Here is an 18,696-nt window from a genome sequence, read left to right as displayed (position 1 = left end):
GAATACATACCCACACACCCCAACACACACATGCACGTGTGCACGTGCCAGGCACATGTAAATTGAGTAAAAAATGACTCTGGTCTTGCATCTCTGTTCTCCACATATAACATCTGTTTCCTCCAAGTAACCCTGATGCTGAGCTCTGTGCTCAGAACACAACAGACACAGACATGACTGAAAGCACAGCTTTGACAAGAACTCCCTGACCTCCTGGTGCCTTTGGGGTAGGGACAACTGGACCGCCACACAACCAGGCCTCTTAACATCAAGGTGCGATGTGTTAGCTGGGCTGACATCCCAGAATGCATGGGCACCCTTAATGGAGTAGATGAACCCAAAAGCTCAGCTCCAAAGAGACTGAGTGAATGTCCTAGAAGCAAATTGCCCCTTTGCAGAGCAGGGGAGAGCCAGGCAGAGAACCCAAGGGAGCCAGGAACGCTGCTCACACCAGTCTACAAAGGAGAATTGTCACTCTTCCTGATACTTGCAGGCATGCTTATCATGTCCAAAAATGCCTTATCAAACACTAGTTCTTATTATGCGCTGCTTAATGCTCAGAAAAGAGCTCTGCGCTGTATAAACTAGAGCCCACTGCCCACCTGCCTCCTTCCCCATCCCTGTCCCTGGCCATTCACCTGCCAGCTATAATTTTCTTCATAGTGGTTTCTCTCCTTGACATATTGTGCATTTATTGTCTATTTGTCTGTGTATTATGTGCCTCCCCCTGCTAGAATGTGCACTGAACGAAGGCAGGAGCTCATCTCCCTTCACCGCTGTATTCTGGTGCCTGGAGCTGAATACTACTCTGCTGCAAAGAAAGATAAACTGGAGGCATCTGCAGGCAAGTGGAAGCACCTCAAGGCCACAATATTAAGTGAAATAAGCCAGATACACAAGCTTAAGTGTTGCATGGTTTCTCTTATATGAGAAACAGAAGACCAGACATAAGATTTTTTTTGAAATGGCTGGAAGAAGTGACTAAGTGGGAAGAAAGGGAAGGGAAGGGGATGAAAAAAAAGAGAACTGAAGAAAAAAATAATTAAAACAGCTTTTTTAAGTGAAAAGGGGACCAAGAGTTGGAAGGCATAGGGAGAGGGGAGGAGACAAAAAAGAATTAGGATGTGTCATGCATGCGCACAGACTCCTCACTGTAAATGTAATCATCATGTACTGCAAACAGGTACTTACAAAGGAAAAAAGAAAAGTGCCTAGCACATAATACTCACTAAATATCTGTTGAGTAAATGAATGAATGGTAACTGTTCAAAACTGCCACCTATTTTCATTAACATATAACTTGACATTCATGACCTACACATGGGGAGTTTTTAAAGCAGGAGTGAAGGGTGAGGAGGAGCCAGCATCCATACTAAGCGACAGAGTACCTGCTGTGTTCCAGGTACCATGTCAGGAAACTTCAACACAATAACCTGTTTATAGTTCACAATCACATTATGTGGTAAGAAGTATTCATCTTACTTTACAGAGGAGAGGCCTGAGGCTCAAAGAGGTGGCGGGACTTTCCTATGGGCTGATCACCAATGTCGACACCAGAGTGGGCCCTTGCCCACCGCCCTCTCCCATCTCCCGGTGTCTGTCTCTCTGTGTCCAGGTGTCTTTCCCAGCCCCATCTCTGCCCCACCTCCTTCCATCTTATCCTCTCATTTCTGCTCAGACATCAGCTGATGGGCAAACCTCCTAGGAAGCATGGTAGAAAGCAATCATCTTGCCCAGCAGGGCTCCAGGCAGGCTTATTCAGGCTCCGAAGCTAATCATGGGGTGGCTAAGGCAGACAGAGCACTTTGGAGGAAATCTGGCTTCCCTGGCTAACCCAGCCCAGTTACACACCAAATATAGAGGCGGCACTGGCTGAAACACTTAAGCATTTAACATGATCCTTTCTGGGCGAGAGAAAGCTCTTGCTGGAGTCTTACTCCCATCTAGGGCCCTGTTCTCGTCCTTGGCAGTGGATGGGCCCTTCTCTGCACTCTGCCCAGCCTCTCCAGGGCAAAGTTTTCCATTCCTCATCCTGTCCGCACTCAGCACATGTCTGAGTCGAGACGAGGGCCAGCTGCCTTCTAGGGACGCATTGTTGCCAGAGGTCCCTGCCCTACCCCTGCGCTGCTGGGAACCAATCCCAGGTCTCCCTAGCTGGGAGACTGGAAGAAGCAAGGCTCTTTCTTCCCCTGGGTCAAGGGGACCAGGGTAGAGGCTGTGGAAATATCCTTGATACTCGCAAACTCTGTAACTACTAAATATACTTTAGAGAAAAAATTTACTTGCACCGGAAATGATCACATTATAATATTTTAGGGGGGGAAAGTCAGGCATAAGCTTGTATACACATTAGAGTCTCAAATACATACAGTATTTTTTTTTTTTTGTCTTTTTGAGACAGGGTCTCACTATAACTGGCCTTGAGCTCACTTTGTAGCTCAGGCTAGTCTCAAACTCAGAATGATCTCCCTGCCTCAGCCTTCTGAGTACTGGGATTACAGGCACGTGCCACCATGCCCAGTTTACTTACAGAATATTAAAGGAACAGAAATATTTGGGAGGAAATACACCAACATATTACGTAAAATCATGTTAAACTGCTGATATTTACCTACGTCAGCCTCCAAACGTGGCAGCTACATATAGTTTCATCTAATTCTCTCTGGGCAGTAGAATATTAAGTGGGGATTTTTCTTTCTTTGTTATCTTTTAATATGCTTAAGTTTTTCTATCACAGGCACACGTTAAGTTTCATATTCAGGATAATACAACAAAATAAACCAAAGAGGCCCAGGATGTTTGCTTGGGCTTGGTACCTGCCTTGTGTCAGTTTTTGCAGTATCTAAGAGGGCTCTCCACACTTCCTCCACCCTCTGATGATATGCACAGCCACTGCTGGCTAGATCACATGGCTGTGCAGGCTTGAGAACTACGTGCTGCTTATCATAGTAATGCAGACACAGGACAGATTTGGCTCGAGCCTCGCAGGCAGGCTAAACCAACAGGCATGAACCAGATATTTTAAGTAGCTCAGCTAGCCAGCAGGCAGAGGTCTGAAACAGAGTGGCTATGGCAGAAGCCCATGAAAAGACAATCTGCACATGTCTTTTTTCCCTCTGGGCCTCAGTTTCCCTCTCTAACTTATTCTCATATGTTTACTGTAGCATGTGTACAAGTGCATTGTGTGCATCTGTCTGGGTCTCAGAGTGAGGCTCCTTCTCCCACCTGTAAGCATGCCTCTACCACACTCCATGAGAGTTCTCACTGCACTGCTGCTGCTTGGGGCGTGTCAGCCAGCACTTTCCAGCCTCTGCTGTCTCCGAGACGCAGCATGATCATCAGTGCAGCCGGTCCAGCCCCCAGCTGGAAAGACTGGGCCTTCTCCTATCTACCATAGCTTTCTAGATGCTTCTGGCCTGAAGACAAATCCCACCAGTGAGCAAGGGGCAGGCAGAGGCGTGGGCAAACGCCAGCAGGAGCCTAAATCACAGCAGAGGGCTGGAAAAAGAAGACACATGCAAATGGAAGTTTTGCATCTCTACAAAACATAGACCTTGTTCTGGAGGAAAGAGGAAAATGGGCCTGGTTATATGTGTGGCACTGTTCCCTCCCAGGAGTAAGCTAGGGGCTGCCTATGTCCATCCAGGAAGCTATGGCAGGGGTCACAACTACTGGCCAGGGCCAAGAGAAGGAAGAACCAAAACCAACCAACAAATAAATGATCTAGCCACCTTCATGAAAAGATACTTCTCCACATCCTCTTCCTCAAGGATAAAACTCAGGGTTGATGAGACAATGAGGTACCATCTTGCTCTAACATACTATTAAAATTCTCTCCATCCAGCTTACCAGCCCAGAAGTTAAAAGCACTCACTTCAAAATCACTTGGCACCAGTGTCTCTCTTGAGTACTGGGTTTCATCCTTCGCAAATCCCTGGCAGGTATATGTTTTTTTTTTTTTTTTTTTTTGGTACCAGGGATTGAACTCATGACCTAGCGCTTGGCAGGCAGGCACTTATGCCACTGAGCTAAATCCCTAGCCCAGGTATATTAGCTTTACAAAGAGTAAATATCCTCATTTTACAGAAAAGTGAAACTTAGAGAAATTAAGAAATGTAAATGTAAAGCTAGGAAGGGGTGCAGCAGTGATTCCTGCCCCAGGCATCTGACTTTCACCCATCTGTGTTGCTCTGATTCAAGGAATACAGTGGCTTGGCAGGAGGAGAGTCTCAATTCCAGCACGAACCTCTCCAGAATTACCGTCCTGTTAGTGCAGAGGGCTGGTTTGTGAGCCCGGAATCTCTGCAGGATCCACCAGTGGCCGTGGGTTCCTACAGGCCCTGCCATGAGCACAGGCAGAGGGTAAAAATCTGACAAAGATGCAAGGTAGGCCTGTAAGACTTTACCTTCAGGCTTCCAGGGGTCTGAACCCGAGGAGCAGGACAGCAAAGCAGTGTCCCTAGGCCTTCTCGGTAGACCATCCCCCTCTTTTAGCCTCACGAGCCCCACTTTGTAATCCATAACTGCCAGGACCCTAGAGTCTTACATTCCACAAACCAGTTTGGTTTCTCTCTGATCACAACCTTCTCAGGATCCCAGTGCCTTTTTTAATTTTCTTTTATCCTCTAAAAAATGACTCATCCTTGGTCTTTACTCTCTTGGTATCATTTTCCAAAGTCACAGCTAAATTTCTGATAAACAGACACTTGTGGAGGTATGAATGGTTGGCTGTAGGTGATATGGTAGTTGGTACCCTTCCTACAAGTAATGCACTTAGAACAAGAAACTCAAACTGGTGCTTCATCCCACCCAGTAACCCCAGTGTCAAGAGTCTTAAAACCTTCTTAGAACTCGGAAACAAGCAGATATTCTGGTCAGCTAGGCTTCAAGCTCTGTGCAGGTAAAGGAAAGGATTAAGAAAGCAGACAATTAAGGAGCTGGGGATATGGTTCAGTGATAAGAGTGCTTGCCCAGCATTGGTCAATCCTCCAGCCCCACTAATTAATCAATTAATTGACAGACAATTGCCAAACAAAGACAGGCATAAGTTTTGGTATGTGCATGGATGAGGTACACTCATGTGTGCTGGAGAGGAGGGGATCTCTAACTGGTTATTGCTCCCACCTTTCTTCCAAGATATAAAACTGACAGCTGTTGCCTTTACACAGTTACTTAACCTGAGAAATGCACTGTGAAAGGCTGTTATTAAGGCTGCTTGGTAATTAGTAATAGCCTGGAAGGGGAGGGAATGGAATAAATAAACGCATTTAGTGTTTTCAGACACAACACTGGAGCATGATCAGGAGCAGGAACCAGGCTAGAAGGCTTCCAGACAAAGCCCGATTCTAAAGGAGTGCGCACCAGCCCAGGGACAACAGCAAGGTGTGGCCTGCACCTGCTACACAGGTCCTGAGGGAGACACACTGGCCCTCAGGGTCACATGCACTGCTCCACTGTCCTGAGAAATGAGCAGCCATAGAGCTGGGCAAGCATTGAAGCCGGCTGACCCAATTCCCTCATAACCTCAATGGAGCATGGAAAAGAAAGGAGCCATAACCTTCACAAAGTCACAGTCCTATGCCAAGTGTCAGAACTGGGGCCAGAAGTAGAATTTTCACTCCCAATCGGAGGCACCCACACTTCCATGAGGGCAGAGGGGTAGCAGGCACCTTCGAGGCAGAGTAGATGGCACCAGGATGGGAATGTGACACACATGCTATGAGAGAAGAGACAGGGCCACTGATGTGGCCACCTCTGTAGCTAGGAAAAGGGAGAAGATCAAAAAGCAAGTGGCCTCTGCCAGGCACATTCTCTGCACCCTGGCTTCGCATTGAGAACATGCATGATAAACATAGAGATTCCCTTCCTGTCCTCTAGATGTGTGCACTGTTTGTACATTCTTCTTCACAGGCAAAGTGAGTACTGTCACTGCTCCTATTTTGCAAGTGAAGCTCAGGGACAGCCCAGAACCACTGCAGCTGTTTCCATGCCCCTGTGAGGCTGACAGAGCAGGAGGCAGAGCATTTACTCAGATGCTATCAAAGATGTGAATTACAGCAAAATAACAGGCTGAGATTGCAGTGTGGGCCTTTTTGGTAAAGTACAGCCTAGGCCCAAGCCCAGACAGTTAATGGGTCTTTAGGTAGGAAGGCCTAGAAGGGCAAAATTGGGGAGAAAATGCAATGAAGCCATGTTGGCTAAGACTGATATCCACTGCAAGGGCAAGACCTTGAGGCCAACAGTACTTAGAGACTGAGGCAGACTGAGGAAAAGGAAGAAATGTGCAAGCAGGCTGAAGCCAGCCTGCAAAGGAGCCACTTCTTGGTGGTCAGGAGCTGGGAGAGAAAATCCAGAGCTGGAAAGAGGCCCCATGCTTAGGCAGCTGTGTTCCACCCAGATGGGCTGGGACTGGAGCAGGAAGGTAACTGAGCAAGGCAGAAACACTCCTGGGCTCCCAGCCCCCACCGCACTTGCTCTTCTGCCAACTGGCAGCAGATTCTGGGTGATTCTGTTCCAGCTCAGGGCTCAAATGTCACCCTTAAGTGGAAATAGAACAGGTCACTAAGGACCTGAGAGAGCTACATACTTGGGATGGGAGCCAGAAGATGGATGGTGGCTGATGTGTGAAGGGTGGGTACAGGGATGGAGCTCTGTCTCAGGCCACCCTTAGTGCAGTGGGGCTGCCTAGTCTAACTGCTCAGGAGACTCAACACCTATAAACTTCTACCAGGAGCTTGGGGTCTGCATACACCCCAAACCTCCCAATTGCTCGTGGGAATAATAAAACACACCTTGTGGGGCATTATGACAACTAATTTATATATATATATATATATATATATATATATATATATATAGATGTAGATTTTTTTAAAAATATGATGTCAAGATGTGCTTAACAAATGACAATTACTGTCAGTCTCATTTAAGAACAAAATACACCAGGCATGATAGCATGTGTCTATCATCCAAGCTCCTCAGGAGATTGAAGCATGAGGATCACAACTTAGCTGAACAACTGAACTGAGACCCAATCTCAAAAATAAGAAATAAGAAGAAAGCAAAAATTTACTAAAGGATGAAACTGGAACTCCACTCATTTATGACCCAAATTCCTATTTTTGTCACACATGCCATGCACAGTTGCACTGCCTCAGAGAGGGTTAACAGTGCACACATCTAGAGGACAGGAAGGGAATCTCTGTATGTTTATCATGCATGTCCTCAATGCAAAGCCAGGGTGCAGAGAAGGCCACGCAACAAGGGAGAGGGAAAGAGAAGAGAAACAAGATAGAGAGGTGGAAGGCAGGGACAGAAGCACACTGTCAGCAGTCAGCTCATTCCCAAAGACTGTAGGGGCAAAGGAGGGACACCACAGACTACCTTGCCAATCCTACTCACAGAAAGGGACAGTGAGCCTCAGACAGGGGATTCTTCTGCCCAGGATCACACAAGTTAGTGATAAGACCTGGAGTCACACACCACCCTCAGAATGTCCCCAAATCTTGCTCTTTCCAAAAGGCTACCTGGGGAGAACAAGAAATCACCAAGAAGCAAATCTTCCCTGAGAATCAGCACCATGCACAGCCTGCTGAGGGGATAGCCAGACCCCAGCCTCTTCCAATGCATGGGCTGGGAACACCCACCCTACCTCACCCCACCCCGTAAGTAATCATCTGATCTGGAGAAACACAGGCTGAGAGGATAGCTATTGAGGTGAAATACAATTTGAAGCTTGTGGTGTCTGGGGTTTCACTGACTTTGCAGGTCTAGGGCCAGTAGTCTGATCATCTATTCAGAGGATAACAGTACACAGTATGGCATCTATGGGGAATTTCCTTCCGAAGGTGGTAACCATTATTAATTCCCTATTATCTTGTTTTGAAGTTTCATATTCTTTTTATTGTATTGCTGGGCTGGGTTTTATTTTGTTTTGTTTTGTTTAATTTTGTTACGTCCAATGGCATGGGCAGCTATTTCAAAGACAATAAGATGTATTATGGTAGCCATTTTGGATTTACTATTGTAGTGTTTTGAAGTCCTTTATTGCATTGATTGTTTTGTTTTTATTGGTTTTATTTTGTTCTGTTTTATTTTTACTAGGTCTAAAGGTATAGGCAGTTATTTTGAAAACAACAAAAGGCATTATACCATTGTTGATTTCCTATTGCTTTGAAGTCCTGTATCACTTACACTGCTTTGTTTTGGTTGGCTTTATTCTGTTTTATTTTGTTTGGTTTTATTGTCTTTAAATTAAAAATAATTTTTTATAAAGGCTACCTGGATTTATTTTCCATTATAGAAAAAAAGCCAATGTGTCTCAGCTTTCACAGGAAAAAATAGCCAAGATTTATCTATCTCCAGGGTTGCAAAAGTCTAGACCCCTCTTTTGCAAGCACCCTTCTTTGCTCTTGGGGCTGCTTTCAAGCAGGGAAGGCAGCAGGCTCCTTGGGGCATCTGAGAGAGACAGAGGGCAGGCTGAGAGGAGCCAGAAGCACAGCTGAGTGGAGGAGAGGCCATGCAGACAGGGCTGGGAGTGGGCTACGCCTATAGAAGGGCTCTGAGTGGTGCTTGTGCCCCTCCAGAAGGCAAGTCAGGTTGGGCCAAAAACCAGCAGTGGTCTCCCCAGCATTGTCAGATACAGGCTCACTGGCACATGGTTTGGGAAGTGTGTGAGAAGGGAACACTTTAATTACTGTGCTGCCTAGAAAGCTCAATACCACCAGGTCCCCTGATGTTGTGGAGTAATGTAAGACCCCAGGGAGCTCTCACCTTACCCAACCCTGTAAAATGGGTCTCCCTATATCCAAGTGGGTGAGGGCAGAAACCACAGCTGCTCTGCTCTGCATCCAAAGACCCTAACCAATGCTATCTCTGATTAAAAATAGCAAAGATTGTGCTAGGGGCAGGAAGGGCACCAGGGCTAGGATGGCCAGATACTACAATCAGGGCCCCGAGGGCAAGGGCAACCTGGAAAGAAAGTCACAGCCGGCCCAAGTCCCTCACATGACACTCAGTCTCTCTTACTTGTTTTTATTCCCTTTCTCTTTCTTCCCTGAAAGGTTGAGGGGATTAGAGTAGAGTACTCCTTACCCAGTCCCCATGCAAGCCGGCTTTGAGGGAGCAAGGTGGCCCAGGAGGCAACTAGGAGGTGAGAAAACACTAAGTGGTTTCATCTTTGGCAAACAAAAAAAGTAAAGGAAGACCCCACCTTGTTGAGGGGAAAAAGAAAAGAAAAATCACAGTTCCGGAAAAAAGGCTCAGAAACAATGTGAAAGAAAGTACAACAGCTCTTTTTAAATCAAGCAATTTTAATCAAAATAGATCGAAGAACTGAACTCCAGGACTATTCAGTTCCTTTTAAACCTGCAGCCTGAGTTCCCAACCCTCCCTGATAACCGGAAATCATTGCAACATTTGTCTCACTGATCTATGATCACATTGATCTTTATCAATGTGACTGTGTTATTGTTTGTGTCTGTATGTCCCCTTGAAAGCCTCAAGGCATCATGGGGGTGGGCTTCTAGAGTTTGTGACTGATTCATGGTCCAATGCTGGGATTATGGGGGTGAGTGCTACACCCACCCTAGGGTGGGTAGCCTGCACACAATATAAGGAACAGAAAGTCTTCTCTCGTGCTCCTGCCTTTTGGCTCTTGTTGCTTTTGCTGTCTTCTGCTGCCATAAATTGTTTTGCTCTGCTTTGGAGTCATAAACCTCCACAAACTATGTGTTAAATAAACCTTTCTTTTTTTCTTTTTTTTTTTTTTTTTTTTTGTACCGAGGATCAAACTTATAAGCTTGCTAGGCAGATACTTATGCTGCTGAGCTAAACTCCTGCTTCTCTTCTTTAATTTTGGGCATCAGGTATTTTGTCTTAGCAGCAAGAATAAAGTAACCAACACAGACTGTGTTCTTTTTGCCTAGGTTGGTGAAACATGTAGGTCACCAAGGTTGACAGATAAACAAACTTTACATATGGCATGGGCAAAACACAGAAGACGAACTTGAACCTAAATCATATACTCTGCTGCTTGTTCTGTCCCACCATTCTCCAAGACAGCCAAACAGACATGGCAGTACAGACATTGAGGCATAACTCAGGTTATGCCATGACATGGACACCAGCCAATCCACCAGTTGCCCAAAAAGCCCAGCTCCCATGCTCCAAATCCCTGCTTTGCCATCAAAGACGACACACCAGACCTTACGTACTTAAGAGACTGATATTTGTCCTTCTGCCTTTTGTCAGGGAAAAGATGAGTCCATCTTTTATACCTGCCTATTGCAAGAGCTGAGAATAAGTCCCAGATTTATCTAGAGAAAGACAGAAAGGAGTTGTTCAGTGAGTTCTAAATTCATCTCCTCTTGCCCTACCAACATGTAGACTCATCAAAGGCAGGAATCTGTAATTGCCATGCTATAGCACCACGACCACTTTGCATAGAGCTTATCTTATACCAAGCACATCTTAAGTATTCAGGAACAAATAGCAGGCTTACCCACTCTGCCCCAGCCTACCTTCTCCAGCCCTAGAAACCACAGACAAAAGGCCTACCTCTCCATACTGGGTGCAGTAAGTCTCAGGCTTGGTCAGTCCACAGGTGGATGAAGCTTGGAGGAACTGGGTTCTCCCAATCAACAAGTCTCCAACCGGTGGGTAGCAGGCCCCACGGGAGCAGGCATTTTGGGCATGCAGGAAGCCAGGCAAGGCTGAAATCACAAGGGAATACTGGGATACAGCCAAAAGAGAAGGATGTAACTGGCCACCCAACATCCCTGGGAGACCTGGCAGGACAGGACCTTCTCCTTAACTTTGTGCTCCCACCCCCAGCTGGTAAGTGTAGCTGCAGTCTTCATACTGCTGGGTGAGGAAGTTTGATCCTGTCTTCTAGCACCAAACTTAAAAAGGAGAGAAGAAACACTGACAACCAAAAACCACAGTGGTTCTGAAATGTGACATCTACATGTGATTTTTAAAGTCAAGTCAGAGATACACTGGGGCCCCAAGACATGGCCCATTCACTTTTCACCTGCGGAGCATCTCTGGACAGGCGTTTGTAGAACACTGTGGGGGGTCTCCCTCCTGCTTTATCTGCAAAGTTGGCCTAGCCATGGTATGCAAGTACCCAGCTACCATTCAGTGGGAAATGGAGAACTCCAGCCGCAAAATCAGTGTGAGAGTGAGATGATGCGAATCTCAAAATGCAGACCACTCAGAAACCACAAACTACCCTTAGGTAGAATAAGCAGATTCTTGGGGGCCTTTCAAGAAAGGCATTCCCATAGGCCCAAAGGAGTGGGGAACCCTAACAGGTAGTCCCATTAGACAAGTGTTCCAAACCTTAGGGATGACAAGTAAATCTCTGGCCATCACCTCTCTGCTACAAAACAGGATGTGAAAAGGGACACTCACCGAAAAACAGGAGAAGGACTGCCCTCATCATCAGCAAATGGGGTGATCCCCACAGGGGACCTTCACCTGGGACAGAGCAAAGCAGCCTGAGTAAGATGGTACCCTTGTCCCTTTCCTTTTCTGCTCTGGTCTCATGTTTTCTCACGAGTTTTTACCTAGTTACCCAGGGACTGCACTGAAGACACTCCTGAGTAGTGAGTGCATGTGTGGCCCCTCCACCCCATTTCAGCTAGTAAGTGACTCAGACGCCCCCTTCCAGACTTCAGCTTTGTCCTCTGAAATGGGTGGGCCTTCCATGCCACAATGCCCTAAAGACAATATGAAGAGATGAAAGCGGCAGTGCCCTTTGCAGGAGAAGAGCTCCCGGGAGGCCTCAAAGCTTTTGTCTGCTTCAACAAAGAGGGCTGCACTTTCTCAGGCATGGACAGTAACCTCAGTCCAGCCCAGCCTACTGGCCCCAAAGTGAAAGGCTGGTGTGGTTGAGGCCCCGGAGGCAAGCTCTCTCCTCCTTCTGCATCATCTCCAGAACATCTGAGGGTCACACGGGTAGACGGTGAGGCCGTGCTGACCACAAGTCTAAGCGGACAGCTGAGTGCAACAGGGGGAGATGGGACTGGCAGTTAAAAAACAAAGTGAGAGATAATTTCATCTGAACTAAGAGCAGCCCAAAATGTCTCCACTTATGAGCTAGGATTCTGAAGACTGAAGCTGGAAATGGAAGCTTAAAAGTCACAGCCCAGGTCAGAGGCAGACAAGCTCCAGGTCTGCTCTTACGCTGTCCCTATGCCCAACTGAACGGCAGCTCTGCCCTGTGAGAGCTGCACACTCCCTTGGTTGAGGGCCTGGGGTGGGGTTAGCAGGCCAGGGGCAGAGCTGGATCTGCAAGCCTTTCTGGCACCTGTCAATCTTAATGCTTCAAAACCCTTCCTTCTAATACACCCCCAGGAGAGGCAAGAGTTCAGTGTGGGGACCTGCGGCCCTGAAGTCCTGTGGCTGGTGATGGCCTAAGAGAGGGACCCGCCTCCTGAGTGACTCTGTACTCCCAATCCTGGGCTAGAAATCCCCCCAATGGGTCCTCAGAGCCAGGGCAGCATTCCTCCCCACTTCTTTTTTGTGCTCACCCAGATCTGAAAGTGCTTTTTTCTAAAAAGCACTTATCAGATAAGAAAAAGCAATCCATAACACTCAGACATTTTATCCAGTGTTCCCAGGTGAGCTCACTCCGGGAACTCCTAGGACCAAGAATGAACGTGGCCCTGCCCAGGGGCTCCAGGTGCCCAGGGCCAGCCTTCTCCTACCTTGCCCTCAGGGTAGACAAAGACAGGAAGGCACCTCTTACCTTGCTGGGTGCTGCTGCTGTTACTTCTCCAATGGCGTCTCAGAGAGCTCCCTTGAAAAGTAGGGGTCTTCTCTCTTGGCTCAGAGGTTTTAAACAACAGCCTCACCTCTGGAGACTCCCTGGCTGGGTGTAACCCCACAGCAGGCGGGCCTCAGTCTGGAAGCTGTCACGCCCATCCACCGTCACTGCACCCCACCCCAGGACAGGACTGGGCAAGTGGGTCAGTCCCAGAGGCCATGAAGCAAGCTCCACAATGTCTACCTGCCCTGTAGGTGCCTTGAGGGCTATAGTGGGCCACTGCAGACAGAAACACCAGGCAAATCTTATTGAAAACTAGAGAGCAGGATACAGGGGCCGTGCTGGCACTGCACCTAGCATTGTCTCAAGAAGGCCGGGAGGGGTCAGCTTCCCTCATGTGTCCCGGGACCACCAGGGACAGAAAAGCAAGCAGAGGCACAAAGGCTAGAGCCTGGACACAGGGTTGACACCCCACCTATGCCACTGGTCCAGACAGTGAAAGACCCAAATGTTCACGAGTCTGGAAAGTACCAGATACCTCTACAAGAGAAAAAAAAAAAAAAGGAAGATCCTGGATTCTCGGGAAATTTGAAGGATTCTTACATGGATCAGGAAGGGGCTCAAACTCACCGCCGCCTAGGGCAGTTTGACAGGAATGAACAGAGGAACAGAGGGTTGGCAGGCAGCCAAGGACAGGTAACTGCCTGTGAGTCACAGCCCAGCTGAGCCCCACCCTCCTGAGCTGGAATGCAGGCCTGGAGGGGAGGGAAACAACCCTGGCCACAAGTGCTGGAGGGAAGGCTGAGGCACAGCTTTGTAAGAGTCATAGCAGCCTCCCACCAGTGCCCCAGCAGGCCCCAGCTGGCTCCTGGCCCTGGACTGAGAACCCCACATGGAACAGAAATAGGTCCAGTTTACTGGCGTGGTGCTTAGAGCACTCTTTCCCCAGCTTGGGCCAGCAGGACTTTCAGGAGACCTAGGAAGTCACTCAGTTCCTGGGCTGGCCCTGGAGAGCCACACGGGCATCATTTGGGAACACTCCTGCCTTCAAGTTGCAATGCAAAGGAGATCTTTTACCTATCCCAACATCATTAGTCTCTCCCACAGAAGTCCTCTGCCACTGGTAGGCTATGCCCAAAATCCTGGCAGAAGAAACCTCAAGGGAAAAATGCAGGCTTCTATGGATTCAACTGGGCCTGTCTGACTCCTGGCTTCTAATTAGCACATGTTTAGGGGTGGGGAGGAGGACTGAAATTAACCAATATGCAGCAAGGTGTTTAGATGCTTAACTGAGACTCCAATAAACTGTCTTTTCTGCTGTAAGCATAGCAATGAAATCTGGCCTAGTTCAGCAATCCAAAGACAAGTGCAAACAGACTCCCTTTGCCCACCCCACAGAACACAAAGGGACCCCATCCAGTCCCCTGCAGGAAAGTGGCCCTGATGACACTTCAGTGTTTTGAAGTTTCCCACCTGTGGTCTCCTTTTCTCCACTCCCCGAAACCCTTGAACTCAAGTGGAAATCTTTGTTACCAGAGGATATGACAAAGAGCTCAATAATAATTAACTCAGCCAAGAGGGCAAGTGTTGCAATCCCAGACTAGGCAGGCAGCAGGCCTCACCCTGAGTGGTTGGGACCCTGTAAGTCTCCTTTCCCCCCTTGCCAAGACCAAGAGCCCAGGGAAATAAGCACTTGGTGTCTCAGACAGCACAAGCTGGGGCAGATCCTACTGGTTTGGCTTTGCAGAAAGAAAACATCAACTGCTCCGCAGGGAGGGGGACAAACTTCCCTTTGCAGTTCAGGAAACTGCTCATGTGGACCTGCAAGCATGGCCCTATTCTTCAGGGACATGGGTCACTTCCAAGTCCAAGTCCAGTACCCCAAGAAGTGCAGGCAACAGTACAAGCTTTGGGGGCATCAACGCCCACGGTGTTCAGAGATGACTACCTATACCAGAGCCCATGGCTCTTACTATGGACAACCATGGCTAATGGAGAACAGGGTACATGTCCCAAATATGCCAGCTCCTCTGTATCCCTGCAAGCCACCTCCCTGCTCCAAGCACTCATCTTCATAAAGCTTGAGCTCATCAGAACTCAAGCACAGGAAACTGCAGGTGAAGTCATCTTTGACTCGTGTTTTTGTTGCATTCACATCAACCTACCAGCAAATTTGGCTCTGCCCCTTCCGAAAGTAACAGAATCCACTTCGAACCTCCTGGCTGAGCCTGTCTGCCCCGGACTTCTGGAACTGGTCTTCAGCCAAAACCAAACACAACAGGCCACTTACTTCCCCATTTAGAATTCTGCACATTCTCTCTCTCTCTCTCTCTCTCTCTCTCTCTCTCCCCTCCCCTCTCTCTCTCTCCCCTCCCCTCTCTCTCCCTCCCCTCCCTTCTCTCTCTCTCCCCTCCCCTCTCTGTCTCTCTCCTCCCCTCTCTCTCTCTTTGTCTCTCTGTGAAACCCAAAACCCTTACCATTAATCTGTAACCCTTACCACATTACTACCCCCTGCCATCTGGGGCCCTAGCTACAGGTCTCTGCTCTGCTTCCAAACTGCCAGGCCTGCTTCAGTTCTCAGCTCCTATCCTCCAGCTTGCAATGCTCCTCCCCTGGACAGCTGCAAAGCTAACTATCACTGTGTTCCAAGTCTTTGTCCAAATCCTAACTGCTCAATGAGGGCCACCCTGACCACCCCACACCCATTTAAAATTACCAACAACTTCTCTGCCAGGCATGAATCGCTTCCCTACCCTTAACACTCCCAATCCCACCTACCATGTTACTGGTGGGTTTTTAATTTTTTTTAATTTTATATTTTTGGCAACATCACCTTCTACCCAATTACGCAATTTACCTACTTGTCATGTTTACTTTCCACCCTTCAGCAAGAAAGCAGGTTGAAGAAAGCAAGGATTATTGTCTATTTTGCTCACTAGAGTTTTCCAAGTACCTGGCGTATGATTGCTGCTTGATACTTATGGAATGAATGGAGTCACACTGAAGGACCAGTAACGGATATCATTTAATGAGTTCCTCTCACCATCTTTGCCCAGCTGCATCTTCACAGAGGCAGTGCACAAGAATGTGTCTCTAACAATGGGAGTGCATGCACTGGCCAGCTCCAGTGAAATCTAACCCAGATTTCAGAACTGTCACCGTGTCAGCACAGGTGGTATCTTCCCTTGCCTGCTCTCCTGGCAGTGTGTATGATGAACCGCCAGGGTAGAATTAGAAGCTGTTGTCTGCATTATCCATCTGTCAGGCACAAGCTGTGTAAGCTGCCAGGGGGCTCAGCCAAGATCTGATCAGTAAGCAATCACAGAACAGGGATCAAAGAAAGGAGACAGAAGGAAGAAAAGCTGGACAGATTGGAAAAGGAGAAGACAGCCTGCTCCCGCTGTGACGCTCGTGTGTGAAGGAAGGGCTCCAGTGACTAAGGCTCAGGCACCATCTGCACACGGTGAGTCACAGTTGAGTCCTCACCTGTGGGACAGGGTGGGCTCCAGCAATGGTAATGGTGATGTGCGTGTGACAAAGGCTGGCGTGGCCCTGCACTTCGGCTGTCCAGACAGTGGACACCTTTGAGTGTGCCTCCCTGGGAAGCAGAGAAAGAAGTAGACTTTAAAATGCTGTGAGATGCAGATGAAAGTCAGTGTCCAACAGGGGGCAGCAGCAGGCAGGACAGGACACTGCCATAAAGTGACTTCACGCCACACCTTCCCTCTCCCTCACCCTCACCTTCACCTTCACTTGCCCAACCTGAATGTCTGCCTAGGGAACACCCACACCCAAGCTTGGGCCTGAGGTCTTGCATACACTGGGCAGTCAGCCCACTATAACTAGAGGTGATATCTGTGGAGCACTCTGTGTGTGCCAGGCAGTGTTCTAGGCCCTTTCCATGTGTTAAACTCTTTCATGTCCACCATGACCAAAGCAGGATCAATTTTTCGGGCCTTTACTTTGCAGATGACAAAAATGAATCCTATGACCTGATGCTTGAAGCTCTGGTCCTCATGTTCTTAATGGCTACCGGGAGCTGGTGATATTCCCCATCTCCTGAGCTCTCCATCTCCACCCTCCCTAGTCCATGATGGCCAGAGTGATTCCAAGAGATTCAGAATTTCATGTCTCCTAAATGGTCTAAGACGTGACACGTCAGAACTGCTTCATGCCCTTGTCCAACCTTTACAGCATTGGTATTGGCTGGGGCTCCAGAGATGGTACTAGTGCTGTAGAAACATCTAAAACAGGCACCACCAGGTCCCCCCAAGAGCCACCTTTTCTTTGTGAGGGAATAGATAGCAGGTGCTGCCTCAGTGCCTCCTCTCTCAGCCTCTGGTGGCAGTTTCCTTCTCTCACTGACAGAGAGCTGCTCCAGATGACAGGAACACACAAGGAGGGCGAGAAAACAGCATATGGAACTGCGGAGACATTGTGGCATCCCGCAGACTAAGCCCAGGGCATGACACGAGGATGACACAACTTCCTTTGTCAAAGGATGGGGATCTCCTGCTGGAGGTCAGGCTCCTGGCCACCTCCGCACCTCTGCTGTCCCTCAAAGTGCACCTATGTGGCACATCCTCCTAAGAAGCACAGCTTAGCGTCATCAGCAGCTTGGTGGAGCTGGGCCTGGATGCTGGTCCAAGGCTGGCCAGGGCTGGTCCAGGGTTGATTCAGAGCTGGCCAGCTCCCTGAAAAGAGGGAAAGGTATCTGGAGGCTCCTGCCACTTCCACCCCTTCCCAGACTCCCAACCTTCCACCCATGGACAGGCCAGCCCATCGCCCTGCCGCACCTCCACCTTCCAATTGCTCTGCCTCCACTCTGCTCAGCCCCTGACCTCTGAGAATCTGAGTCCGGATTTGACGAACTTCAGCCAAGGATTTGCTGTTTGGAGCTGGCTATGTGGACAAAGACATATATCTGTAGGTGCAGGGAAGGGGCAGTGTGGATCCCCGGGCAGTCAGCACATCCAGGGGAGTGGGAGACAAAGCATGCTTGAGAGCCAGGCGAGACACTCCGTCCTGAGATCTGCTCCCATGCTATGGAGGGCTGCCCTCAGGACTTTAGAATCCTAAATCTGCCCATGGAAGAGCCACTAGGGAGGCAAAGTATAAGACCTAGTGTTCAGATTGGCATCTGTGGGCTGGTATGAAAAAGTAAGCTTCTTGCAATTTGCCTGGAGGCAGTGGTGGTTTAGGACAGTGCATCTGGCTGCCTATCTAGAGGCAGTACCATCAGAGGGCTTTCAACTGGTACCTCCTACAATGCCATGGCCACACCGGGGTCTGAGTATGGACTTCACTTGGCTCCATCTCTGCTGTTCAGTAGAAGAAAAACCTTGGGAAAGCTTAGATCTCCAAGGGAGCTCAATGGGAGAACATATACTTAGTATGCACTGGCACTGTGTTCCAGTCCAGCATCACAGAAAAATCAAAACCCATAACTCCGTGGGAATACCCCTCTGCAAGCTTCACTCTCATCCTCTGCAAATAAAGGGGTTGGATCCTCCTGGTTCTTACCCAGCCTGCTCTTCAGGGTCAGTTTGAGAACTGAAAATGTCATAGACCAAGGCCAGGCCAGACATCATCCAGAGATTTTGATGGCTCACAGATGTTTTAACAGATCCTCAGGGGGCCTGGGGCACAGCCAGGTTTGGGGACTACCGAACCCCCTCCAGCTCTAGGATGCTCTGCCCTTAGCAGTGGTGGTTTAGGACAGTGGTTAAAAGCCCAGATTTACAGTGAGAGGGATGAAGGCTCAGCTGCAGTTCTGCACTCACTAGCCAGGTGGATTCAGACACCTTCGTTGACTTCTGGAAGGCACATTCCTGCAGTGGGAATCATGACAAACATCACAGAGCTCGTGAAGATAAAGTCCACAGGCGAGTTTAATTGTCAGTGAAGCACCTGCTCTGCAGACA

General features: G+C 48.5%; 1 protein-coding gene across 2 annotated transcripts in view; it reads right to left on the bottom strand.

Moving 5' to 3' along the window:
* Lamb3 (laminin subunit beta 3) overlaps positions 1 to 17,454 on the bottom strand; it is a 48,000-nt gene extending 30,546 nt beyond the window's left edge. Inside the window, exons 1-5 of one of the 2 annotated variants that reach the window (XM_023567129.2) lie at positions 17,053 to 17,454; positions 16,259 to 16,370; positions 12,755 to 13,051; positions 11,416 to 11,481; positions 10,558 to 10,712 (exon numbers count right to left, since the gene is read on the bottom strand). In XM_023567129.2, coding sequence (XP_023422897.1) covers positions 10,558 to 10,712; positions 11,416 to 11,446 — 186 coding nt within the window. In that variant the 5' untranslated portion in view covers positions 11,447 to 11,481; positions 12,755 to 13,051; positions 16,259 to 16,370; positions 17,053 to 17,454. Of the gene's footprint in view, positions 1 to 10,557; positions 10,713 to 11,415; positions 11,482 to 12,754; positions 15,071 to 16,258; positions 16,371 to 17,052 lie in introns of those variants that run through there. The other variant, XM_063240153.1, reaches the window with a different exon arrangement.
* Between the last annotated feature and the right edge of the window lie 1,242 nt (positions 17,455 to 18,696).

This window comes from Cavia porcellus, unplaced genomic scaffold (genome assembly GCF_034190915.1).
Source record: "Cavia porcellus strain 051 isolate PalLab524CR breed Dunkin Hartley unplaced genomic scaffold, mCavPor4.1 scaffold_29, whole genome shotgun sequence".
Lineage (NCBI taxonomy): Eukaryota > Metazoa > Chordata > Mammalia > Rodentia > Caviidae > Cavia > Cavia porcellus.
The sequence above is the reverse complement of the archived record's forward strand: the minus strand, read 5'-3'. Positions and strand labels throughout refer to the sequence as shown.